We start from the raw sequence: 26,017 nt of genomic DNA on the forward strand, positions 1-26,017 counted from the left end.
GTGTAAACAGCAGGCAGTGAGATGGAGTAGAGTGGAAAGAATGGGAATTTTCTATAGCAGGGAATCCCTTCTAGAAGCAGAGGTATGGTCAGTGTGACCTTGGCCTTTAGGTGCCTTGAGGTTCTAAGATTATTGGGTAGGGTTCAAGGGGTCTGGGATAGTGAGGCAAGTTCAGCACTCTGTTCCTGGGTAATCTTGGGAAATTTACTTAACTTTTCTCATCTGTTAATTGAGGGGAATGGATGAGGTCTTCTTTAAGGTTCCTTCCAGCTCTACTATTCTGTGGCAGTTTTAGTTTAGGACAGAGCTAAGGACAGAAATTGAAGAGTGTTGAGAAGACAAAGGAAGAGGAGAAGGAGAAGTAGTCTCTGGGTCTCTGAAGGGAGGTTCTTCTTAAGGAAAAAGGGAGCTTTCGGTATCACTGATCTTCATCTTTTAGCTGATAGTGTAGCAGGAGAGATAACGATTAGGTAACAAGGTATTGGGATGGGGAGGAATGACTACAGTTTGAGAAAATAAAGTTAATTATGGAGGTGAGGGTCCATGAGGGGGTCTAGTCTAGATTACTGGGGGCAGAAGGAAAGGAAGAGAATAAGCATTTATATGGCGCTTAATATGTGCCAGGAACTGTGCTAAACACTGCAAATATTATCTCACTTCATCCTTACAACAACCCTAGGCAATAGAAGGTAGTTACTATTATCATCCTCATTATAATAGAGGAAACTGAGGCAAACAGAAATCCAGTGTCTTTCTCAGGGTCACATAGTAAATGTCTAAGGTCAAATTTCAGCTCAGTTCTTCTTGATTCCAGGCCCAGTGCTCTACCCATTGAGTCACTTAAAGTTTCTTCTAGCTTTAGATTCTTTCATTTAATAATAACAAAGGTTCAAATTTCTATGTTTTGAGGTTTACTAAGACTTTTATTCACAGCAAACCATTTTACAGAGGGAGAAAAAAACTTTAAGAAGTTAAGTCAGTTCCTCAACCTGGCACCAAGATAACTAGTTTATTTTATTTTTTTATGTAGAAGTTTTAATTTAATCTTTGTTTTTTTATTTGAGTTCCAAATTCTCTTCCTCTATCCCCTCCCTCTTCCTTGAGAAAGCAGACAATTTTATATAGATTATACATGTGAAATCATACAAAACATATTTCAATTCTAGCCATGATATAAAAGACAATATAGACCCTCCAAAATACAATAATAAAAATGTTTTTAAAGTATGCTTCAATTTCTAGATTCCATCAATTCTTTCTCTAGAGGTGGATAGCATTTTTCACTGTTAGTCCTTGGAATTGTGATTCTTTTCCCCTCAATAGTATTTTATTTTTCCAAATACATGTAAAAATTAGTTTTCAACATTTATTTTTATAAGATTTTGTCTTCCAAATTTTTTTCCCCCTCTCTCCCTTATCTTCCCCTTTCCCAAAACAGAAAACAATATGATCTAGGTTAACATGTGTAATCCTTTTAAACATATTTCTATATTTATCATATTGTACCCCAAAAAATCAAAGAAAGGGAAAAAACATAAAAAAGAAAGGCAAGCAAACAAAAAAATGTGAAAATACTATGTTTCAATCCTTAGTCTCCATAGTTCTATCTGGAAGCGAATGGCATTTTCCATCCCAAATCTATTGGAATTGTCTTGGATCATCACATTGCTGAGAAGAACCAAGTCCATCACCAGCTGGTAATCACATAATCTTGTTGCTGCATACAATGCCCTCCTGGTTCAGTTCACTTAATTCAGCATCAGTTCATGTAAGTCTTTCCAGGCTTTTCTGAAATCTGCCTGCTTATCATTTCTTATAGAACAATGGTATTCCATAACATTCATACTATAAATTATTCAACTATTCCTCAATTGATGGGCATCCATTCAATTTCCAATTCCTCGCCATTACAAAAAGAGCTGCTTTAAAATTTTTTGTACATGTGGGTTCTTTTCTCTCTTTTATGATCTCTCTGGGATACAGATTCAATAATGACACTGCTGGATCAAAGGATATATACAATTCGATAGCTCTTTGGGCATAATTTCAAGTTGCTCTCCAGAATGCTTGGATCATTTCACAATTCCAATTGTGCATGTGTCCTGGTTTTTCCACATCACTTCCAACATTTATCATTCTCTTTCCTGTTATCTTAGCCAATTTGATGGGTGTGAAGTGGTACCTCAAAGTTGTTTTAATTTGCATTTCTCTAATCAATAGTGACTTAGAGCATTTTTCATATTACTAGAAATAGTTTTAATTTCTGCATCTGAAAATTGTCTGTTCATATCCTATATCATTTGACCATTTGTTGATTGGAGAATGGCTTGCATTCTTATAAATTTGAGTTATGTCTCTATATGTTGTGGAAATGAGGTCTTTATGAGAAACACTGGCTGCAAAAATTGTTTCCCAGCCTTCTGCTTCTCTTCTAATCTTGGCTGCATTGTTTTTGTATGTGCAAAAGCTTTTTAATTTAGTGTTTTTTTTTATTTTTTAAATTAAATAACTTTTTATTGAGAGAACCCATGCCAAGGTAATTTTTTACAACATTATCCCTTGCACTCACTTCTGTTCCGATTTTTCCCCTCCCTCCCTCCCTCCACCCTTTCCCCAAAGATGGCAAGCAGTCCTATACATGTTAAATAGATTACAGTAGATCTTGGATATATTAATATATATTAATTGGATATATTAATATATATTAATATGTGTGCAGGACCAAACAGTTTTCTTGTTGCTCAGGGAGAATTGGATTTAGAAGGTATAAATAACCTGGGAAGAAGAACAAAAATACAAGCAGTTTACATTCATTTCCTAGTGTTCTTTCTTTGGGTGTAGCTGCTTCTGTCCATCCTTGATCAATTGAAATTAAGTTAGATCTTGTCTTTGTTGAAGAAATCCACTTCCATCAGAATACATCCTCATACAGTATCGTTGTTGAAGTATATAATGATTTCCTGGTTCTGCTCATTTCGCTCAGCATCAGTTCATGTAAGTCTCGCCAATCCTCTCTGTATTCGTCCTGCTGGTCATTTCTTACAGAACAATAATATTCCATAACATTCATACACCACAATTTACTCAACCATTCTCCAATTTATGGGCATCTGCTCAGTTTCCAGTTTCTAGCCACTACAAAGAGGGCTGGCACAAACATTTTGGCACATACAAGTCCCTTTCTCTTCTTTATGATCTCTTTGGGATATAAGCCCAGTAGAGACACTGCTGGATCAAAGGGTATGCACAGTTTGATAACTTTTTGGGCATATTTCCAAATTGCTCTCCAGAATGGCTGGATGTTTTAATTTAGTGTTATCAAAATTATCCATTTTGAATTTCATAATGTTCTCTGATTCTTCTTCTTAAATTCTTTCCTTCTCCACAGATCTGATAAGTAGACTATCTCTTGCTTTACTAATTTGCTCATAGCATCACCTTTTATGTCTGAATCCTGAACCTATTTTGATCTTATCTTGATATAGGGTGTAGGTGTTGATCAATGCCTGGTTTCTGCCATACTGTTTTCCAATTTTCTCTGCAATTTTTGTCAGATAATGAGTTCTTTCTCAGAAGTTGGGAGTTTTGGGGTTTATCAAACGTTAGATTACAATAGTCATTGACCATTCTGTCTTGTGTCCCTAATCTATTCTATTATTCCACTTCTTTGTTTCTTAGCTAGTACTAAATGGTTCTGATGACTGATGCTTTATAATACAGTTTTAAGTCTGATACAACTAGGCTACCTTCTTTTCCAATTTTTTCTCCTTACTTCCGTTGATATTCTTGACCTTTTGTCCTTTCAGATAAATTTTATTTTTATTTTTTCTAACAATAAAGTATTTTTTTTGCAGTTTGATTGGTATGGCACTAAGTAAATTAATTTAAGTAGAATTATCATTTTTATTATATTTGAGCTAATTAGTTTTTTTTTTAATTTTTTTATGTTCCGATTTTTCCCCTCCCTCCCTCCGCCCTCTCCCCAAAGATGGCAAGCAGTCCTATACATGTTAAATAGATTACAGTAGATCTTGGATATAATATATGTGTGCAGAACCGAACAGTTTTCTTGTTGCTCAAGGAGAATTGGATTTAGAAGGTATAAATAACCCGGGAAGAAGAACAAAAATGCAAGCAGTTTACATTCATTTCCTAGTGTTCTTTCTTTGGGTGTAGCTGCTTCTGTCCATCCTTGATCAATTGAAACTCAGTTGGATCTTGTCTTTGTTGAAGAAATCCACTTCCATCAGAATACATCCTCATACAGTATCGCTGTTGAGGTATATAATGATTTCCTGGTTCTGCTCATTTCGCTTAGCATCAGTTCATGCAAGTCTCTCCAAGTCTTTCTGAAGTCATCCTGCTGGTCATTTCTTACAGAACAATAATATTCCATAACATTCATATACCACAATTTACTCAACCATTCTCCAATTGATGGGCATCCATTCATTTTTCAGCTTCTGGCCACTACAAACAGGGCTGCCACAAACATTTTGGCACATACAAGTCCCTTTCTCTTCTTTATGATCTCTTTGGGATATAAGCCCAGTAGAGACACTGCTGGATCAAAGGGTATGCACAGTTTGATAACTTTTTGGGCATAGTTCCAAATTTGAACTAATTAGTTTTGAAGCTGGGATTTGAATCTACAACTTCTGACTCCAAGACCACCATTCTTTCCATACTTTATCCCACTAGTCTCTGGACTTTCTCTACCGAACAAAGATGAGAGATAAGTCACTGCTGTAGTTGGACTGGATGATTTATGCCATGAGAGGAAATTCCAGAGGGTCATAATTGGCCAGGGACAGAGCTGAGTTCAAGGGATCCTTCTTGGAAAGTAATTGTGGTTGGTTAAACTATTCCTTTTGCCATCTTTTCAGTTCTATGTCTTCTCTTGCCTCTGAGGACACCTCCCTGGGGTCAAGGACTGAGGTGTGGCCAGCCAAGAAGAAGAAGAGAAAGAAGAAATACCTGGAAACCAGTATCCAGACCCTCACCCAAGCTGGGCATGGGGCCCTGAAGGATGGCCAAATTAATGAAGCCTTGGATAACTTTCATCGAGCCTTTCTTCTGGCCTTGGAAACCCAGGGAAGCAGGGATACCACACTCCTCCGGGCCTGTGCCTTCAACCTTGGAGCAGCCTATGTGGAGACTGGGGACCCTGTCCGGGGCCTCAGGCTATTTCTCTGGGCCAAGCCAGAGCAAAAAGCCAAGGGCGTGTGCCACGGTGACCAGTGCTTCAATGTGGCCTCAGCCTACCATGCTTTGGGTGATTTACCTCAAGCCTTGGCATGGTACCACAAAGCCTTGGGCCACTATCAGCCCTCGGGGGACCAAGGAGGAACCCAGGAGAAGATGGCAGTTTGTTACCAGGCCCTGGGGCACCTGGGGCAAGCAGCCCACTGCCTTCAGGAGGCAAGCCAAGCTTATACCCGGGCAGGGAGACCCTGGGCTGCAGCCCTAGCATTGAGAGCTGCCAGTGGATGCATGCTTAAGAGCGGACATCACAAAGTGGGAGAAGTGGTACAGTTGCTGGAGGATTGCCGGAGGCTGGCAGAGAAGAGTACCCATCGGGGGCTTCTGGGTGAGACCTGGGGGCAGAAGGCAGCACTCTCAGTTATGTTGCAACTGAAGCAAAAGGATAGGATTGTGCCCACCATTCTCTTGTTTGCTGGGTGTGTTCATGTATATATTTATATATCACTCTATACACCTTTATATAATGAAGGCAAGTACCTCATATCCATAGTACAGTGGAAAGGATGCTGAATCTGGAATCCTAGGAGCTGGGTTCCTAGGGTCCTGGCTCAACATTTCTATGTGATCTTGGGCAAGAGAAATTCTGGGCCTGTTTCCTTTTCTGTAAAATGAAGGTATGAGACTAAATGGTTCCTTCCAGCTCTGATTCCATAATACTGTAAATCTGTGAAATTTGTTTCAGACTATGGGGAAAAACTGAGGGGAAGCAGGAGGGGAGAGGGCAGGAGCTGATGACGGACACTATGTGTGCTCTGTTGTGACATAGCTGTCAATCATTTGATAGAGTGCTTGTGTCCTAGGCTGACTCCCAGTAACCCTGCTGTCCCTGACTCCCCAGGGAAGCTTTATAATGACCTTGGCCTGAGTTATTCCCAGCTTCATCTGTTCCCGTTGGCCGCTGAGAGCTTCCTTCAGGCTCTGCCTCTGTGTCCGGAGCCAAGAGCCAAGGCCATTGTGATACAGAATCTCGGTGCTGCCCACAATGCCCTTGGGAACTTCTGGGAGGCGCAGGAGCTCCACCAGAAAGCTGCTGCCCTGTACGGTGGGTACCTGGAGACTCAAGCCCTTGCTGGCTGCATAGAGACTAGCAAGTGGGGAGATGGGAAGGGGAAAAGCATAGGCATTGGACAAAGAGTCTGAGGATACCGGATTTTGAGCATGGGATTCATAGGTTGAAGTAATGGAATTTGAAGGATCTAGAGTCGAATCCCAGACCTGCTACTCATTTGACCTACAACAAGGTGATCCCTCTTCTCTGAACCTTTGTTTTCTTATCTATAAAATAATTAAATTAAATTAATAAATTAAAATTAGACAGTTGCCTATTTGTACTTTACAAATATTGTCTCTAGAAGGTAAGAGACATCAAAAGTCACACAGCTAGTAAGTGTCTGAGCCTGGGATTTGGACTCTGGTCTATCCTGGCTCTAGACTCACTGCTCTATACTACTTAGCTCTCCCCAAATGAGGGGACTGATCTCAAAGATTCCTTTTACCTCTAAATCCAATGAGAATGCATGGAATGTTAGAGCTTTCAAGGATATTAGAAACCATGTATAGGAATCTTCCAATTTTATAGTTAAGGAAACAGGTCTAGAAAGAGGAATTAACTAACGAGCAAGACTCAGGGTCATGCAACTAATGACGGAGTCAGAACTAAAATTCAGATCTACTGGTTCCAATGTTCTTTCCTTTGTTCTATATCACATTGCCTCCTCCATAGGCTGGGACAGGATGAGGACACCATGTAGTGGTGTGTGTGTGTGTGTGTGTGTGTGTGTGTGTGTGTGTGTGTGGTGGAGACTGTATTTCAAGACTGCTAAGTCTTCTCCCTGGACTTCAAGGAAGGGAGGAGGGAATCCAATTACTAGGGACAACCAGCACTCTACCCTGTGGCTGGCAATTTGTTGGCAGGATCTGCTGGACGGCGGCAGGAGCAGGGAGAGTGCTTTGGGGGCCTAGCATTTGCCCTAAGTCAGTTGGGGGAACATGAGGCTGCCAGGGACAACTACCTTCATGCCCTCCAGGCTGCACAGGATGCTGGTAAGGGGCTTGTAGGGGAAAAATAAAACCTTACTGATGGGGTTGGGGGGTACTGAAGGCTTGGGGAGCCCCCTGTTTGAGGCACTGTGGAATTATTTGGCTGGTGGAGAGGCTGATGGCAGTACCAGAAGCTGTGTTTTAATTAGGTTAGTTTAGCTTTTCTCCCAAATGTGGGAGTCAGGGTAAGTAAAGTGTGGAGAAGAGTTCATGGATCTCCATGTGGAAGACAGTCTCCTCTCCCCAAAGACCCATCCCCTAACCCTGCCCCACAAGGTGGGAAACTGAGGAAGTATGTGTATAGAGGGGTGGGAATCTCCTTTGGTTTTCCTTTCCCAGGGGATGTGAAGGGACAATGGCAAGCTCTGGAGGGGCTGGGGGCTGCTGCTGCCTGTCTGGGACAGCCTGACCAGGCTGTGAGGCGCTACAAGGAAGCACTGGCGTTACTAGTACAATGCCAGGTAAGAACACCCACCCCTAGACTCTAACCTTTCCTGTCCTTTCCTGCTTCACACTCCCCTCTTCTGGGAAGCCTGATTGGCAAGCACACCTGACTCCAATTCCCTCTGGTTCCCCAGCACTGAAGTCTATCTCTCTCTCTCCTTCCTTCCTCCTCTTCCCCTTTCTCTCCCTCCTTCCTCTCCCCCCATTTTTGTTCTATCTGTCTCTTTCAGTCTCTCTTTGTCTCTGTCTCTCTCTGTTTCTCTCTTTGTCTCTGTCTCTCTCTGTCACTCTCTCTCTGTGTCTCTCTGTCATTCTCTCTCTGTCTCTCTCTGTCTGTCTCTGTCTCTGTCTCTCTCTGTCTCTGTCTTTCTTTGTCTGTCTCTGTCTCTCCCCCCTCACTCTTGGTATATGTCTGTGCTTGGAGCTTGAGGTTAGAAAGAAGAAGATCTTGTCTTTCCCATCAATCTCAAGCCTCTTCCAGGTCTGGAATCACATCTCATCTTCCTTTTGTAGCTAGGATTGGGCATTTGGCCACTATGGAAGAAGTTATAAAGGCTGACCAATGGACGCTTCTTTCTCTTTTTCCTGTTTTTCCTTCCACTCTCCTTGTCCTCAGCTAGCCCCTTCCTACGGCAGGAGGAGGGCCCAATGATTGTCTCTATTATCTCTACCAGGAAGAACCCTCCTCAATTTGGGAGAGGCTGGTGGCCAAGCTGGCAGATGCGATGAGGAATTACTTGGCCCTAAAAGGCCTGGACCCTGATCCCTCCCTGGTGAGAAAAGCCCTAAGGAGGAAGCCCTAGGGTGGGAGAGGGAAGGACACTTTGTGGTAAAGGGGAACTGATGACCCTTGAGCCTGGCCTTGACTGATTGGTTCCATTTGTAATATTCTCTGCTGTTCCCTTGCCCTGAGCCCCAGGTAGGGAAGCCTCCAATCAGAAACGGAGTCCTCAGCTTACACAGAGTTAGAGCCTCCTTCATGTGGGATAGGGACCATCCCAGCTTCAAAGGAACAATTTCTAAAGAGCCCACAAGATGGCGATATTATTCAAAGAATCCAAAGGTTGGGGTGAGAGGGGGGGAAATCTTGCGCTCTTCCCTCTAGTGCCTTTTTCTCATTCCCAGTTTGTGTCGGTGTCTCCTCCCGTTATTTCATTCTCTCCTTTCCTGAACATCCACCTTAACTGGCCACGCTCTGGGCAAGCCCAGCCTCTCAGCAGCTCTATGGTCTTGTCCGTTAGCACGGCAACAGCTCAGGACCACAGCTCGTTCTGGGCAAAAGCCAGGAGGAGGATGCCCAGCTCTGATCTGCCTCCCTCACCAAGCTTTGGACAGCTGGGCCCAGAGTCAGGAAGACCCGAGTTCTAATGTGTCTTTAGACACTAACTGTGTGACCCTGAGCGCTGCTTTATCTCTGCCTCAGTTTCCTTAACCGGCAGATGGGACTAACAATAGCCCCGACCTCCCAGGCTTGTGTGAGGAGGCGTTAAACAGTTGTAAAGCCCTTCACACAGTACCTGGCAAACAGTGGGTACTCTATAAATGTTAGCGATGATTCAAATCCAGCCTCAGACATTTACTAGTTTGTGATCCTATACAAGTCATCAATCTCTGTTTGCTACAGTCTCCTCATCAGTAAAATGGGAATAATAATAGCACTTCTCAGGATTGTTGTCAGAATCAAATGGAATAGGATCAAATGAAATTGCAAAGTGCTTATCAGGCTGCTTGATACATTTTAGGTCTTACAGGAGTATTAGCTATTATTATTAGGAAAGGGTAATAGGGAAAGAGGAAAGAAGATTCTATTCCAAGCATGAAAATAGTGTGACCAAAGCAACAGAAATAGGAGAGTGGGGATGGGAAGGAGGGAGGAGGTGCAAATAAAAATACATAGAATATTTGAAAGGGAATGTACAGAGAATAAGTAGGAGACTGATAAAAGGATTTGAAAGCAAGGTTAAAAATTTAAGTCTCTAAAGTAGGCAAGGAGGAACCACTGAATGCTTTTACTTTTAGATTTAATTTTGTCCTTCAATTAAAAGACATTTATTTTCTTTTTCTCCAACCTCCCCAATTTAAAATTTAAAAAAGAAAAGAAAAAAACTTAACAGGTATGCAGAGTCAAGTCAAAAAACCACCACATTTTCAATATCCAAAATGCGTGTCTTTTGGAACATCACCTCTATGTCAGAAGATGGGTAACATAGTTTATTATCAGTTTTGGAAAACTGAAGGCTTCTGAGTAGAGGGATGATAAATGATCGTGGCAGTTCATTTAGAAGATAACTTGGCCAGAGTGGAAAAGTTGGATTGGAGTCAGGGACATGCTAGTAAATGTTTAACAACTGGCTCTCCAGGAAAAAAAAAACATACACCTGACATTCATCTTCTTTTTATTATAGCTTTTTATTTACAAGTTATATGCATGGGTAATTTTACAGCATTGACAATTGCCAAACCTTTTGCTTCAATTTTTTCCTTCCTTCCCCCCATCCCCTCCCCCAGATGGCAGTTTGACCAATACATGTTAAATATGTTAAAGTATAAATTAAATACAACATAAGTAAACATGTTTAAACAGTTATTTTGCTGTACAAAAAGAATTGGACTCTGAAATAGTGTACAATTAACCTGTGAAGGAAATAAAAAATGCAGGTGGACATAAATATAGGAATTGGAAATTCTATGTAATGGTTCATAGTCATCTCCCAGAGTTCTTTCGCTGAGTATAGCTGGTTCAATTCATTACTACTTTATTGGAACTGATTTGGTTCATCTCATTGCTGGAGATGGCCACCTAACATTCACTTTTAAGTTTAATTTGTATTGTTCACACTTTCTTTATCACTCTCAAGTCTGGAAATCAACAAAACAAGAAATCAAACTTTCATTTGAAATATTTGATGTTTTCCAAAGTATAAATGCTCACAATGAAAATTTAACAACTAGCCCATGAGAATAGTCTCTAGCACATCCCTGAGAAATAGGTATAAAAGCATAGATTTGGAGATAGATGAAAGGTTGGTTGTCCAAGACCATAGATAGTGATAGGGTCAGAATATGAATCTGAATCATTTTCAGATACATATTCTGACCCTATTTCTGCTTGTTTTTCCTCTTTACCACAATGACAGACTAAAGGCAGGATAACTAGTTTGAAGGTGATTACAATATTCTAAAAGGGAATAAATGAGGACCTGAGCTAGGATCATTTTAGTGGAAGCAGAGAGAATCTAGAAAGAGCCAGAATTTAGCAATGGATAAGACATGTAGGAGGGTAATGAGATCATAGGAAGGATGGTGGGTAACAGAGATAGAGGGCTTACCTGGAAGATCAAATTTAGCAAAGGGTTTTGGGGAAAATTATAATAATAATAAGCATTTATACAGCACCTACTATTTGTCAGGCACTATGCTAAGTGCTTTACAAATATGATCTCATTCAATCCTTGAAACAATCCTGAGAAGGAGGTGCTGTTATTATCCCCATTTTACAGTTAAGGTTTGTCTATCTGTGTGTTTGTTTGCTTCTTCCCTTCCTCCTTCCCTCCCTCCTTCCTTCTTTCCCTCCCTCCCTCCCTCCTTCTTTCCCTCCCTTCCTCCTTCCCTCCTTTCTTCCTTTCCTCCCTCCTTCTCTCTCTCTCTCTCTCTCTCTCTCTCTCTCTCATTTTCTCTTTCTCCCTCCTTTCTTCTGTCCTTCCATTGATTTGTCATCTAGGAAGAGGAGGGTCAATGCCTCTGTATTATACAGATAAATAGCTGGAGGTAAAATGACTTTGGCCATTGCTGTAGTCCCTAAAACCACCCATTCTTCCTTTTCCCCATCCCAGCCACTGACCCGGGTGAGGCAACAGGCTATGAATAGAGACCCTTACTCTAAGCCCTCCTTCCAGATTCCAGTGGGTCAGGCCCAGGGCCCAGTACAAAGCAGGTGAGTTAGAGTGTGTGTGTGTGTGTGTGGGGGGGATCAGGGGGACTGGGAGGGAGGAAGTAGAGCTCAGAGACTATCAGACTTTATACTCCAGAACTCATGGGGAATATGTGGCAACAATAATTTTGGTTCATTGGACTATGGATTTAGAGCTAGATGGAACCATTCCAACCCCCTCATTTAAAAGTTGAAGGAACTGAATCCCAAAGAGATTGATGATTTACTACCCAAGACCTAAGAATAGGAGGTGGCAGATCCAAGATTTTAATGTAGGTTTTATTAGTCTATATTGATTTCTCATCTCACTGGGCCATGCTTCCCTAAAAGAAGTTAAGGCTGTGGTTTACGAGCAGGTTTGAACCCTTCTGGGCTTTTGGGAATGTTCTCTCCTTGCAATGGATGAAAGGAAGGGACTCTCCTCCCAGTCTATCTCCTTCCTCCTTTGCCCTGACAGATCAGCTGCTGCGTGGGAGGAAGAGGAGGAGGTGACAGTCAATCTTCCCATGAAATCACCCAAATGGAGACTGGATCGTGAGTCTGAGCAGTCATATGCCCACCACCCCACTCTATCCCAGTAATCATTTCCCCACATAAGTCAAGTTCATCTGAGGTAATTTCATCTTTTCTCTTCAATATTCCATCTAACCCAGTCTGACTTGGAATGCCTTTCACTCATGCTTTTCCTTCATAACCTCTAATCAACCAATTAACAGATAGTGTAGGCACTTTGCTAAAAAAAAGTAGTACTTTTATTTCCTGTCCCACATTCTGCTTTGTAAACTATACAGTGATTTTTTTAAAAACTGAAACTTATTGAAGGAAGGGAATTAGTATTTATTAAGCACCTCCATATACTTTCTAGTTGGGTGACTCTGAGCAAGTCATGTAACTCTGTCTTAGTTCCTCATCTTGAAAAAAAAAAACAAAAACAAAAAACAACAAACCCAATCTGGAAAAGGAAATGGCAAGCTACTCCAGAATCTTTGCCAACAAAATCCTAAACGGGGATCACAGAGAGTTGGACATCACTGTAAAATGTCTGAACAACCACTCCAAAGCACCTGTTATGCTTCAGGTACTATGTTGAGAGTTCTATAAATATCATTTCATTTTAATCTCACATAATCCTGGGAGATAGGTACTATTATAATATCCATTTTATGGATGAAGAAATTGAGGCAGACTGACTCACTGTTAGGTGACTGACTTACTCTTACATAGCTAGAAAATAATCCAAACTGGATTTGAGTTCAGGTGTTCCTGACTGCAGGCCCAGTGCTTTTTATATGCTGTACCATCCATTTACCTGCCTGCCCCTCACTTCTTCCCCTTTCCAAAATTATGGTCTGGATGAAGAGGTTTATATTGGTTTGTTTGTTTTTTACTAGGTCTGAGGTCTTTCTTTTTCCATCAATCAGGTGTCCTCAAAGGTGATAAGCCCAGCATCCTGGCCTCCGAAGGGCTCCAAGCCAATAGGTAGGCTTCCTGCCAGGAAGAGACAATATGATTTGCAATGTGAATGGCAAGAGGAGTTGGAAAACGGCATGCTTTGTGGTGGCTCAGAATGCACTCTCACCCATTGTTCTACAGAGGTGACCTCTGAAGTCTCAAACACTATGCCTTCTGTGTGTAAATTCTGGCAGGACCGACCAAACTAAGGAAGGCTTTGAGTATATATAGCCTTGGTGATGAACTCCGGCTATGCCTTATGAAGTCCAGTCTTTGCTAAGTCTAAAAGCTTATTATCAGAGTATGGGAGGTTGGACAGCTAGGTGGCGTAGTGGAGAGAGCACCAGCCCTGAAGTCAGGAGGACCTGGGTTCAAATTTGACTTCAGACACTTAACACTTCCTAGCTGTGTGACTCTGGGCAAGTCATTTAACCCCAATTGCTGCAGCTATATATATATATATATATTATTTATACTCATATATATATATATTATTTACACTTTATACTCCAGAACTCATGGGGAATATGTGGCAACAATAATTTTGGTTCATTGGACATATATATATATATATATAATATATATGTGCGAATATATATATATATGTATATATATATTATATGAGGTTGGGATATGAGGTCGGAATAGGAATACACCAAGAATGGGATATATCATCAGAATATGGGAGATTATCAGAATCTGGGCAAGATGATGTTTTTGACAAAGTGAAACTCCTGAAGACTATCTGCTAAAGCAGGGAGAGGTGTAATTTATATTAGTGAAGACAGCGCTTATACTAATGAAATAATGAATCTTTGTTAATGTTTCAACTTAAACATTTATTAAGAGTCTTCTATGTGCAAGGTTGGGATGTACTCCCAAGTACCCCCAAACAACCCCTCCTTCAGGAAGTTTGCATTCTGAGGAAAGGGGGTATTATGGAAAGTTACAACTTTTAAGAAGGGGATGGGGGTATGCAAGGTTGGGGATTGTGTGCTAGGAGGAACAAAAAGTGAGGCAAGACAAGATGACCAGGGGCACGGACTGAGGGGATTCGGGACCATCTTTGTTTTTGTCCCTCAGCAACTGTAATAACCCAAGGCCAGTCAAGGTGCCGCTAGTGAGGCTTTGCCCGATCCATTCCCAGCCCCCAGGGGAGAGACGGGAAACAGACCCTGTAGAATCTGGAGCCCAGAACCTCAAAACCACCGATGCAAGGTGGCCTGGGGTACAGGGAAGGTAAGGAGGAGGGATAGCCAATTGTTTTCTGGTACCCAGCACTTTCTCCCTCGGCCCCCCCCCCAGCACTTTCTCCCTCGGCCCCCCCCCCCCCCTGAGTAGTTCTCCTCTTCCTATCTTCTTCAGATGGTCTGAAGGACCCCCGACCACTGTCGGCAGGAAGGGCTGCAGGAGGCCAACCAGGTCCAGCTTCTGCATGGTCATGTGACCCTCGCCCCCCTGCATCTCCTTCTCTGGGGGGGTCGCTGGCTTTTTGTGCTCTCCCAGCCCTTGGATGAAGACGATCAGGAGCAAGGTGCTGTCCGGAGCCGTCGGGGACCGCCGGGCGGAGCCGTTGGGGACCGCTGTCCGGAGCCGTCGGGGACCGCCGGGCGGAGCCGTCGGGGACCGCTGTCCGGAGCCCTCGGGGACCGCCGGGCGGAGCCGTCGGGGACCGCTGTCTGGAGCCCTCGGGGACCCGCCGGGACCGCTGTCCGGAGCCGTCGGAGACCGCCGGGCCGAGCCGTCGGGGACCGCTGTCCGGAGCCGTCGGGGACCGCCGGGCCGAGCCGTCGGGGACCGCCGGGCGGAGCCGTTGGGGACCGCTGTCCGGAGCCGTCGGGGACCGCCGGGCCGAGCCGTCGGGGACCGCTGTCCGGAGCCCTCGGGGACCGCCGGGCCGAGCCGTCGGGGACCGCTGTCCGGGCTGCGCTCGGTGACCGTCAGATGAGGACTCTGAGATCCCCCACACGGCCATCCTGCTCCGTCTGAGGGCAAGTGGAAGGGAAAATAAAACTGTCGGAGAACCAGTCTCCTTACTCTTGCGGTCCAGGGCCGCCTTTGTCAGTTTCACTGAGGAAGGGAGAGGCTGGGGCCTCTTCCCGGGAAAGTAATCCCCGAGAGCAGGGGTACTGTGGGTGTGGGCTAGGGCCCGGGCAGCAGGGGGCGCCACGGTTGCACGCTGCCTCCGCTTGGCTCCGTTGGTGCCCCTGCCGGGCTCGGAGGCGGCGCACGCGTGCTAGGACGCTTGTCCTGACCTTTCCATTCATCCGAGGCAGAAGCGGAGGAGGCCGGGCCGGCGCATGCTCCCAGGCTAGCAGGCGGCGGGGGAGGGAAAAGGGAGGGAGCGGGCTCGCGGGGGCCCGAATGTCCGGCCTGCGGGCGCTGCTGGGGCTGGGGCTGCTGGTCGCCGGCTCGCGGCTGCCGCCCGTCTTGGCGCGACGTGGGTCCCACTGTCTGGGGCCCGCCTGGTGGGGGGCAAGGCAGATGCATCCCGGGGACTCCGCCATGGCGGGCCAAACCGTGAAATACTTGAGGTGAGAAGAGGCCCCGGGAGCGTCCGACTTCCGCGTTCTGAGCAGGGGGCGTGCACCGAGCTGGACCGGGGGCGCCCCCGAGCCTGGGGAGCCAGAGGGTGCGGGAACCCTACTGTGGGGGAGGGGCAGGAGGCACCTCCGAGCCCGAGGGGGGAGGAGCTGCAGTAACCCAAAGGGGGCGGGGGGCACCCGAACCTGGGAGCGGACAGGTGACAGTACATGGACAAGGCCGGGGGGCAGGAGGCACACTGACGGGACCGGGGAGGTAGGAGGTGCAGTAACCCCAATATGGAGGGGAGGGAGGGTCCCCTGGAGCCTGGGGGGCGGGAGGACCAGGGTCGGGAACTCAGTGAGTCCCCGTGGGCGGGGCTTTCTCCCAGCCAGGAGGAGGCCCAGGCTGTAGATGAGGAACTCTTCAACGAGTACAAATTCAGTGTGGATCAGCTCATGGAGCTGGCCGGGCTCAGCTGTGCTACTGCCATCGCCAAGGTCAGTCCCAGGGGCCGAGCCCTCCAGAGCAAGGCAGAAGGAGGAGGCTGTGGGAGGGGGTGCTCCCAGTGGGAACCAGGGCCTTCCTGCAAGGAGATCCGTTTAATCCCCTGAATCTCCTCCCTTCAGGCTTACCCGCCCAGTTCTTTCAACAGCAATCCCCCAGCAGTGCTGGTCATCTGTGGCCCTGGAAATAATGGGGGTGATGGCCTTGTCTGTGCCAGGCACCTCAAACTCTTTGTGAGTATGGGGAGGGGGCACTGAGGGAGGGGATGCACAGGCTGGGAAGGGGGTCTTACAATTCAGCCGTCTGGATCACATCCATCCCCTTCCTTCCCAGGGCTATGAGCCAAAGATCCATTATCCCAAGAAGCCAAGCAAGCCACTCTTTGATGCTCTGGTGACACAGTGTCAGAAGATGGACATCCCCTTTCTGCCTGAGATGCCCCCTGAGGTAGAAGGCCTTAGTCCTTTCCATTTCACTTAAACTCTTTCCCTAACATAGTCACTGACTTCATTGCACTTCTCTTGGAATGAAAATTTCCTTCTAGTTGCACGTGCCCCAAACAGTGAACCCCCAAGGGCTTTCTTCTGGACTCTTCTGTAGCCCTACTATGCATTCTGCCCCTATCTTTTAGTCATTGGAGTTAGGGTTTTAATCTCCTTCTGTGAGTTTAAGAAATGAACCTCTGCGAGGGCATTTTATTTTTAAGGTTCTTTCCTGTTTTACCTGTGGTCTTTCCTCTATCCTAATCTTCCTCCAAAAACAAGCAGGTGTCCCTCAGCACAAAACATGATGTTTCTGATTCTGCACCCACAGGGGTATTTATCACCATTGCCTGTATTTATATAATCTTTTTCTGTGTCCATCCTAGCCTTTTCCCTTGCTTAGGAGTATTGGGAAACAGGTTACTAACACACTCTTCCTCCCTCCTAGCCAATGCTGATTGATGAGCTGTATGAACTGGTGGTAGATGCCATCTTTGGCTTCAGCTTCAAGGGTGCTGTTCGGGAGCCATTTGGAGCCATTCTGAGTATCCTGAATGGGCTCACGGTGCCTATTGCCAGCATTGACATCCCCTCAGGTACCCTGGGGGCTGGGGAGGCATAGCATGGGCCAAGTACATCTCTGAACACTCCCTAGTGGCCTTTGTGTCCAAGCTAGGCAGGAAGCAAAGGCTAGCTGAAGCTAGAAGGTGCTCAAAGGCAAGAACTTGAAGATCCTGCCTCTCAGCTCAGCATCCTCTTGGGTTGGTGTCAGAGCTCAAAAGTTCAGCTGCCTGGAGAGCTGGGTTCCTGCTTTCTTTTCCTTCCCCCAAAGGGCTGAGCTGAAATCAAATTCAAAAAGGGTATATGGGAAGGTAAGAGGGGAAAGGGCCGATTCCTATAACCTCATGCAACATTTCTTATACCCACAGGGTGGGATGTGGAGAAGGGGAACCCAGATGGCATCCGGCCTGACTTACTCATCTCACTGACAGCCCCCAAAAAGGCAGCTTCTCTGTTCAAGGGCCGATACCACTACCTGGGAGGCCGTTTTGTGCCATCTGCTTTAGAGAAGAAATACCAGTTGAACCTGCCCCCCTACCCAGCAACCGATTGTGTCTTGCAGCTGCAATGAAGAAAGGCTGGTGTGCCTCCAATAAAGACTTGAATTCATTTTTAATCCAGATCTGTAAAGTGCTTTGAGATCTTCAGGGTGGGCCGGAGGGGGCACAGCTGGTGTAGTGAACCCTTGCAGTCAGAGGACTCTATTCTGAATTCCAGAGCTGCAAGGCTTTGGGCAAATGAAAATTGTCACTGGGTCTTAGAAAGTAAAGGAAATTCTCTAAGGTCCTTGTCAGTTCTGTAAACATGGTCAAAATGGGCTGACTGTGGTAGGGGATGAGAGTAAGGAACTTTTGCTAGTAAGGACTTCTAATTGAAGAGGGCATCCATGGGACCTTATGTAATCTCTTTAAATACAACTAATTGTATTGACTGGAGGGAAAACTGCCTTAGGCAGTTTCAGCCTGCTTTAGTTGGTGAAACTTTTGCAGAAGTATGAAAGAGTTTTGTGGGACAGAGAATGAACCCTCCAGGTCATAGGAAAAAAGCTGGGCTGGGGGGTGAGTGAAGAGCCTGAGAAGGACTCAAAGGCAGGATCCCAGGAGGGGTTTATTGATTCCTCCATGTAGAAAAACTCGAGGAGGAGAGGGGCCCCTGGAGCCTTGATCTCCAATGGCCTCACCACCTAAAGGAGAATCCTCATGTTTCCCCCCCCTCACAGTGGGCAGAGGCCCCAGCTTCAGTCTCTAGCAGAGGAAGGCAGGTGGTAACTGGGACAGTCCTCACTATGCCTCTGGTGCTTCTCTTTTTCTTTTCTTCTTTTTCGTTTTCTGGGTCCTGTTTTCTTCTTCCTCTTCCCTCTCTACCTGAATATCTACCTCTGCTTCTTCTTCCTCTTCCTGTTGTCTCCTTTTCTTCTTTTTCTTCTTCCTGCTGTTCTCATCAAGCTGTTCTAGGATCTCCACATGCTCATTTGTGTCTGCTGCTGATGTTTCTTCTTGACTTTTCTTTTTCTTCTTCTTCTTCTTTTGGGGTATGTCCTCAGCCGGTGAGTCAGATACGCCTGCATTCTGGCCTTTGTACTGTGCCAAGAAGGCCCGCTCCTGTTCTTCCAGCCGTGCCAACTTGGCCTTCATGGTAAGCCCATGGCGGGCACCCCTGGGACAGACAGACAGACATCTAATCAAGGGAACAGCAAGAAAACCAGATACTCTCCTTTGGTCTTGCTTTGTGAGGGGCTAGAGTGCGGCCATCCACCTCTGGGCAACAGCCACCCTACAGATAAAAGGGCCAGAGACAATGATGGAAGCCTCTGGGGGAGAATGAGCCCTGGGGGGGTGGGGGGTGGCTAGAGAAAGCCAGGGAAACTTGCAGACTGCCTTACTTGTGTGCAGTACGTCCCTCGCAGGCTCGAATCAACTCCTCGTCTGTCAGGCTGGGTATGGAAGGAAGAGAACGTTAGGGAAGTATGGCCTGCTGTGCCAAGTGGGGAGTCCAACCTTCGTACAGGGGAGCTGTCCCCGCCCCCGTCTTCCTATCACCCTCCAGTTCTAAGGGAACACTCACATCTTGGCTGCTGAAAGCGCCTCATCCTCGCTGCTCTGTTCACTCTGCTGCTCCTCCTTCTCCCCGGCTGCCGTGAGCGTGGCACTCTGGTGAGAGAGAACATCTACAAGTCACCGAGGATTCACAAAGCCCCTGCTCTGTGCAAAAGCAGAGTTTAGACGCAGCCCGGTCCTGTTTGCTAGGCCTTGTATTTTGGTAAGGAGACAGAAATCACTAGGACAGTAATAGGAAGGGCAGATCCAAGATAGAGTGTTGCTGATCAGCTACTAGTCTGCATGGTTAGGAGAAACTTCCTTTGCTGTTCAGTCGTGCCTACTATTTGTGGGCGTTGGGGGTTTTCGCGGCAGAGGGAATGGAGGAGTTTGCCATTTCTTTCCCCAGCTCCTTTTATATCTGAGGACACCAGGGCAAACAGGGTTGGGTGACTTTCCCAGGACACCCAGCTCGTCAGTATCTGCAACCAGATCTGAACTCGAGTCCCGGTGAGTCTGGGCTGCAGCACTACTCCCTTTGTCACTAGCTTGCCAACTTCCTTTCCATTAATTAACTCTCGAGTACAGGCCCAAGCCACCAAAAAGGCCTGTGGGGGGTTAGTTCTCCTGCAGTTGGGATGAAGCTCTTTATTGATGTACAATTGGGACTAATTTCCAGGAAGGCATTAAGCTAAGCTTGCAAGGACAAGAAGGTTTTCAACCGTTTTAGGAATGAGGAAGACTGTTTTAGTTTAAGGAACATGACCCAAGGATGATCTACGGGAGTTAGAGAATAGCCAGGATGCTTGGAGGAGGAGCTCTGAGTTAAGTGTCTGTGGTACTAAATCAGGGCTCAGGAAGAAAGACCTTAGCAGTAAGTAACAGAGTTTCGAGCAGAGGAGAGACAAGACTAGTCTGTCCCTCTCTTATCGCCATCACCATCCTCATCCCTCTCCACTTCCTGTGCCCTAACTAGCCGACTACTACATGCCTGTTTCAAACGTAGCTCCATATTTCAGGCTGCTAACTTAAAAGTTGCTGCAATTGTAATGGCAGCCTGGCCTCTGTTTGGGTAAATGACCTTCCAGATTTACATCTCCAACTCTGGGATCAGAACGTGGGAAGAAAAGAAAATAGATGGGAAAGTACCTTCATGACTACTCTCCAAAGTCAAAGCAGCAACATGTTAATCGCTGTTATCGTTCTGGTTACACCTCGGCTAAAAGAAGGTGGGGAGAACTTAACAGACTGTTGATAGAACTGGACTTGAGGCTGGAACACCAAAAATGGCATGATCATGGTTAAGTCACTTAACTTGGGCGCTAGGTGGCAAAGTGGAGAAAGTGCCAGGCCCGGAGAAAGAAAAACTGAGTTCAATTGTGGCCTGGTGGGCTACCTGGGATGACCCTGGGCAAGTCATGTAACTCCCCCAACTTAAAAATAGGGATAATAACAGCACCTATTTTACAGGATTTTTGTGAGAATGAAATAGATAATCTCATAGCAAGATCCCTGGTACACAGTGTTATATAAATTTCACTGCTATCGTTTACTATTATTAGTTGACTTCTTGAGTCAACTGTGAAATAAGAACAAGAGTTTTACTATCAATCTTCCAGGATAATTGTGAAGGAAACCCTTTGTAAATTGTAAAGTGCCATATAAATGAGAGTTTTTATTAAAATTCATTTTCTTTATCCTTTCCCACAGTCTTTCCTCATAACACTGGCTCCCCACAGAAGAAATTCTAGAATTCTGAATACTTGCTTTAAAAAAAAAAAAGATTCATTTGCAGAAGAGTAAAGTTGGCAAAGAACCCTAGAATGTTGGCTCAAGGTACCTTAGATACTAATTATCTAGCCCAATACCCTCATTCTGCAGAAGAAGAAACTGAGAGGAGAGTAAATAACATAGAAAGGAAATGGATTTGCTTCAGAACTCACAAACCATTTACAGTTCTGTGTTCTTTATATGGCCTTATGGCACATGTCCATCTCTTACTGTCCAGCCCTCATGGTTCAGAGCTGGCCTCAGGTCTACCCCATTACCTAATTCATCTAGAGGACTATAAAACAGCTAATGATGACTTACTTATCTTTTAGAATCCACTGTCTAGCTCTTCCTCTCGCAAAAGGAAGTGTGGCTGGTGTTTCCTAATAGTGAAGGCAACAGAGAGTAAGAAGGCCCACTTGGACTAGGTGGAAGGAGAGTCTCCTTCACCTCTAGTACCTTTATGAAGTGTCCATACAACAGGCTGGACTTGGAGCCCCCAGATCGTTTCTGCTTACTGGTGTCCTTGGCCTGGGTCTTCATCTTTACTCCATCCTGTTGGGGAAGGGGGGGGTGGGGGGGGGGGTTTGAACTGAGCCTGCTGCCCCATGCCTGGTTCTCACATTCCCCACGCAGACCCAGGGCTTGGGTGTGCGAAGGTCATCCCTCCTTTTTCTCTGCACTCCTCCCTTCCCCCATACCTCCTGCCCAGTACCTTCCCAGTCTCTACCACCAAGCTGGCAGCTGTCTTGTTGAAAAGTTGGCTCCACCAGTGGTCGGTGAATTCCTTAGAAGGGTCATGTCCCACCTACCCAAGAGGAAAGAGACACATTCTGCAAAAGCTACCCTTCCATCTCGATTTCCCCCTAGGCCCCAGACTTGTATGTAGTTCTTACCCCAGCATTATCCTGCTTCAACTTCACTTTGATGGCCTGGGCTATGCCATCTTCTTTCTTGCCAAGGCCTTTGCCTGGAGGGAAGAGAGACCAGGCTCAGGCTGTTTATCCGGATGTCTGCCTTGAACCTTCTCAGCAAAATCCTGACTCCCAACAACAATACTGCCTTTAGACTTCAATCAACTTTATCTCTCCTGCTTCGCCAGTTCAGTTCTCTAGTCTCATTTGGAAAATTTGAGACTCCTGACTCCATTCCAGCCAATCCTCCTGCATTGATGTCTAGAGTCCATTCAAATGGATCATCTGATCTAATATGTCGGTATCCTAGGGAGTTTAGGATTACATTAGGTACTAGGATTGTACCTCTCCAATTCTCCCCATAGGAAGAATGGCGATGGTAGAGGTAACATCCTCCTCATCCTCCTCAACATTTAAAAAGCATTTACTTACTATGTTCCAGGCACTGTGCTTTACAATTTTGTCTCACTTGATCTTCACAACAACCCTAAGAGCTAGATGCTCTATGATCCCCATTTTACAGATGAGGAAATTGAGGTAAACAGGAGTTAAATGACTTGGCCCAAGCTCATATAACCATACTCACATAAGTATTTGAAGAAGAATTTGAACTCAGATCTTCCTGACTCCAAGCCCAGAGTTTTGTCTCCAAAGATCCTATGTCACCATGGCCAAGTCACAGGCTCTTAGGACCTTTTACTTTTACCTATAATGTGGGGGTGATAATACAACTTCATATTACCTTCCCTACCCAAGAGTTGTGATCAGAGCACAAAGTATTATGGAGATGGGATCTCTTGTTATGAGATTCTGGGGTTCTCCCTCCAATTATGTCTCAAAAGTCTTAGTGCAGTTTTAAAACCCTAAAAGCTTTAAATCTGTAAGATGACTAAGTAATATATAGTTTCTTGTGGAGGGATCTTTTCTCCTTCCTCCAAACAGATCTCTGATGTCCAGAATAGGGCTTCACCCATAAGAAATACTGGAGGCAACTAGGCGGTACAGTTCATACAGCACTGAATTTGATTCAGAAAGAGTTGAATTCAAATTCTGTCTTTGATACTTAAACATGTGACCCTGGACAAATCACTTAACACCTTTCAGTTTCTTCAGCTATAAAATGAGTATAATACTATAGGCGCCTATCTCATAGGATTGTCATGAAGATCAAATGTGATATCATATGTTAAGCAATCGCTAAACAAATTACGGTATAAGAATGTAATTAGATGAAACATAATTTCAGAGAAGAGTAAATGCTAGCCATTAAGTTTTCTTTCTGATGATGGCTCTTTTGCCTGTCCCTTTCCCATTGCTTCAGACTCTTATCCTATCTTCACTTCCTATATAGAATAGTTCTACCTTCTAGTTCTGCCTAAAAACTCAGGAAGCTGTGGGAGTTTTCTTCATAGTTCTGGGATACTAGAAAACAGGATGGAGGACTGGGGCTATTCCTAGAGAGTAATGGAGTAGGGTCAGTAGGTATTACCTTGACTCCATCCATGTCTAAGCAGCTGCTCCTCCGCAAACTTCATCCCTCGACCTTTCTTCTCCGAGGTGACACTCATGTTGAAAAAGTTAGTCTCTGTCTTCCACGTCTCATTAATTCAAAAGGGGTCACTATTCCCTTTAAAATTAAAAAAAAGCACACAAACCCATCATTCCTAGGCTGGTACTATAAGCAGAACACTGAACTGATCTAGTCACAATAAGAGATGTGTTTTCAGTTCTTTAAACTGGGGACAATTCCAGAAATGTTTTAAATAAGATGAGTACTGGAGGACACACCATAGGGGGGCCAGCGCCATGCGTTCTGAGTTACTCTAAGAACTACATCTGACAGGACACGGCAGCCCCCGGGCTACATCCCACCTGGTCTCCTTTTAAGGCTCTAGTCCCCTTGAGAGATCTGCCTCTACTTCCCAGAGGACACTCCATCTCTCGTCTTACCTGTAGCTTTAGGCCGCCTGTGCCCCTTGCCTGGAAGGTCCCACACCCGCCCTTCCGCCTCTTACTTGCTCTGACTTCGGTCAAGGCGGCTCAGGTCCTACCCTCTGCAAGAGGGCTCCCCGGCTCCTCAGCAACGCCTTCTTTCTCTTTCCGACTCCCTTCTGAATACAGACCTTGTAAATATCCGGATATTTACAAGGTAATAAACACTGATTTCTTTCACCTAGAACCGCTTTTGCCTTTAGATCCCCAGCCCGACGCCTGGCACACAGTGAGCGCTTAGTGAGCGTTTTCTGATCGATTACTTGGGAGCGGAGTCTGTTTCCGTCCTTCTCTGCCTCCCTAAGGATCAGCACCGCGCCGGGCCTAAATGCTTGCGGATTGACTAAGCTCCAATTGTCCCGAAAAGCCCAAGCCCCCGGCTTCCCCCCCGGCCCGGGGTCCCCAGGCCTCCAGCGATCTCGTTCCCACCTTTCTGAAGGCAGTTCCGGAAGCACAGTCTCTGCGCCTCTGAGCACTTCTTCCTCCCTTCCGGCGTGCAGCCAGCTCCTTTCCAACGATCAGAAGCCTGTCAGGGTTCATTAGCAGAAACACGTGGAATCCACTTGCACGTCGCCATGTTCCCGGAAGTACCGCCTTCGGGCCCTTCTAGACCGCTGAGACCATAGAATGAACTCTGTGGGTGGGTGAGAGAGGAAGTCCCGATCTTCTACCGGACGCGCGACATGCTCAGGTTGCTATGGGAACGCGGATGCTTTCAGGCTCCGTTCTGAAGTTGGTTACTTGTGTGTGTTGGGACATAGGAAGAGCGAGAGTTCTCAAACCTTCCCCGTTATACCCTCCTTCCCTGCAGCCTTTTAAAAGTAATACTAATAGCTCACTCCATAATAAGAAGTACTTTCCACACACTTCTTATTGGACTAAGTCGTCTAAGTATTTTGTCCCCACTATATAAGTGGTGACTAGGAAAGACCTGAGTTCGAATTCAACTTCAACTCATACTTAACTGTATGACCCTGGGCAAGCTCCTAAACGCCTCAGTTTCCTCATCTGTAAAATGGGGATAATAATAATAATAATACCTAGCTAACAGGGTGACTCATCAAAGATAATTAAGGGAATATATAAAGTGCTACATAATGCTGGCTACTATAATTATTATTATTATTGCAGCCTGGGAAACTAAAGTTTAGTAAAGTGCAATGAATAAAAAATCTTTTATTAAGCATTTACTCCGTGCCATTATCACTGTTATCATTACCAAAGCACTTACCATGTGCAAAGCTTCTGTGATTGGTGCAAGGAATTTGCAGAATATTTGGGACTTCACACCAGTATACCTCCAGCTCCTAGTCAGAGCCCATATTGTCGTTTGAGAAGTGTAGAACTATCTAACGCTTCCTTCCCTAGCTTTATTTGTTTCTCTTCTGCGAGAAATGAGAGTAACACTTCTGTCCTTCCTTGGATTTGGGGCTTCATAGTGGCCAAAAACTCTCTCTCTCTCTCTTTCCCCCTTCTTCCCCCATTCTCTCTCTGTCTCTATCTCTGTCTCTGCCTCGCTGTCTCTCCTCCACTCAACGGGTTAAACGACTCGCCCTTCTCTTCCTCTTCTCTTCCTCTGAAGTTCGCAAAAGTGTGAGATCTGGATCTAAAGAATAAGTAAATAAATAGAAACTAAACTTTATCTGATTATGGCCTGACGGAACAACATTAACAGAGGAACCAGCCTGAGGTTAAGAGAAGCTTTGAGACCTGGGAGAATAAGAGATCAAAGAAGGACTGTCGAATTTCAGGGAGTTTTATTGTTGGTCTTTGGAGATAAAAGTTTCAAGTTGCAACCCTTCTGGAAAGATCTTCTCAGTTCCTACCAGCAAAGGCACTCTGGGGTCCTGGGAGACGACTAATTACTGCCCATCTGAGAGTCTTAGGAAGAACCTATAGGAGAAGAAATAAACTTACTTCCAGCTCTACCTCTGAAACTCACCACTCACCACATAGCTCTTCCCCCTCAGTCACGAGGACATGATGATATTCCCCCTTCAGAGTGCCACAAGTTGGCTTGAAACTTGGCAGTGAAAATTTTCACACCTTTAAGGACTGAGTTCTTGTTGGCCAGTTCTCCATCATAAATAGATCAGAATC

At 45.4% G+C, this 26,017-nt stretch overlaps 3 protein-coding genes across 4 annotated transcripts; 2 read left to right on the forward strand and 1 right to left on the reverse strand.

Moving 5' to 3' along the window:
- Positions 1-4,864: 4,864 nt before the first annotated feature.
- On the forward strand, positions 4,865-14,599 carry TTC24 (tetratricopeptide repeat domain 24). The gene is made up of 10 exons (XM_031966779.1): positions 4,865-5,590; positions 6,104-6,307; positions 7,180-7,308; positions 7,645-7,766; positions 8,424-8,522; positions 11,583-11,683; positions 12,138-12,214; positions 13,102-13,159; positions 14,216-14,371; positions 14,498-14,599. Exons 1-10 carry the CDS (start codon positions 4,891-4,893, stop codon positions 14,577-14,579), a joined length of 1,728 nt encoding a protein of 575 aa, XP_031822639.1. The 5' UTR covers positions 4,865-4,890; the 3' UTR covers positions 14,580-14,599.
- Positions 14,600-15,413: 814 nt separating this feature from the next.
- On the forward strand, positions 15,414-17,827 carry NAXE (NAD(P)HX epimerase). Its single transcript, XM_031966778.1, has 6 exons — positions 15,414-15,666; positions 16,047-16,155; positions 16,285-16,395; positions 16,496-16,609; positions 17,093-17,240; positions 17,574-17,827. The coding sequence occupies exons 1-6, from the start codon at positions 15,497-15,499 to the stop codon at positions 17,774-17,776; spliced, it is 855 nt and encodes a 284-aa protein (XP_031822638.1). The 5' UTR covers positions 15,414-15,496; the 3' UTR covers positions 17,777-17,827.
- Positions 17,828-18,294: 467 nt separating this feature from the next.
- Positions 18,295-24,525, reverse strand: GPATCH4 (G-patch domain containing 4). 2 transcript variants are annotated; one of them, XM_003768136.4, is made up of 8 exons: positions 24,347-24,525; positions 23,415-23,552; positions 21,908-21,981; positions 21,727-21,819; positions 21,471-21,566; positions 19,270-19,355; positions 19,088-19,138; positions 18,295-18,861 (listed from the first exon to the last, which is right to left on the reverse strand). In XM_003768136.4, exons 2-8 carry the CDS (start codon positions 23,491-23,493, stop codon positions 18,489-18,491), a joined length of 852 nt encoding a protein of 283 aa, XP_003768184.1. In that variant the 5' UTR covers positions 23,494-23,552; positions 24,347-24,525; the 3' UTR covers positions 18,295-18,488. The 2 variants fall into 2 exon arrangements, with proteins under 2 accessions (XP_003768184.1, XP_012403644.1); XM_012548190.3 differs by lacking the exon at positions 24,347-24,525 and adding an exon at positions 23,876-24,340.
- Positions 24,526-26,017: the final 1,492 nt, after the last annotated feature.

The sequence above is a fragment of the Sarcophilus harrisii genome, chromosome 4 (assembly GCF_902635505.1).
Source record: "Sarcophilus harrisii chromosome 4, mSarHar1.11, whole genome shotgun sequence".
In the NCBI taxonomy this organism is placed as follows: domain Eukaryota; kingdom Metazoa; phylum Chordata; class Mammalia; order Dasyuromorphia; family Dasyuridae; genus Sarcophilus; species Sarcophilus harrisii.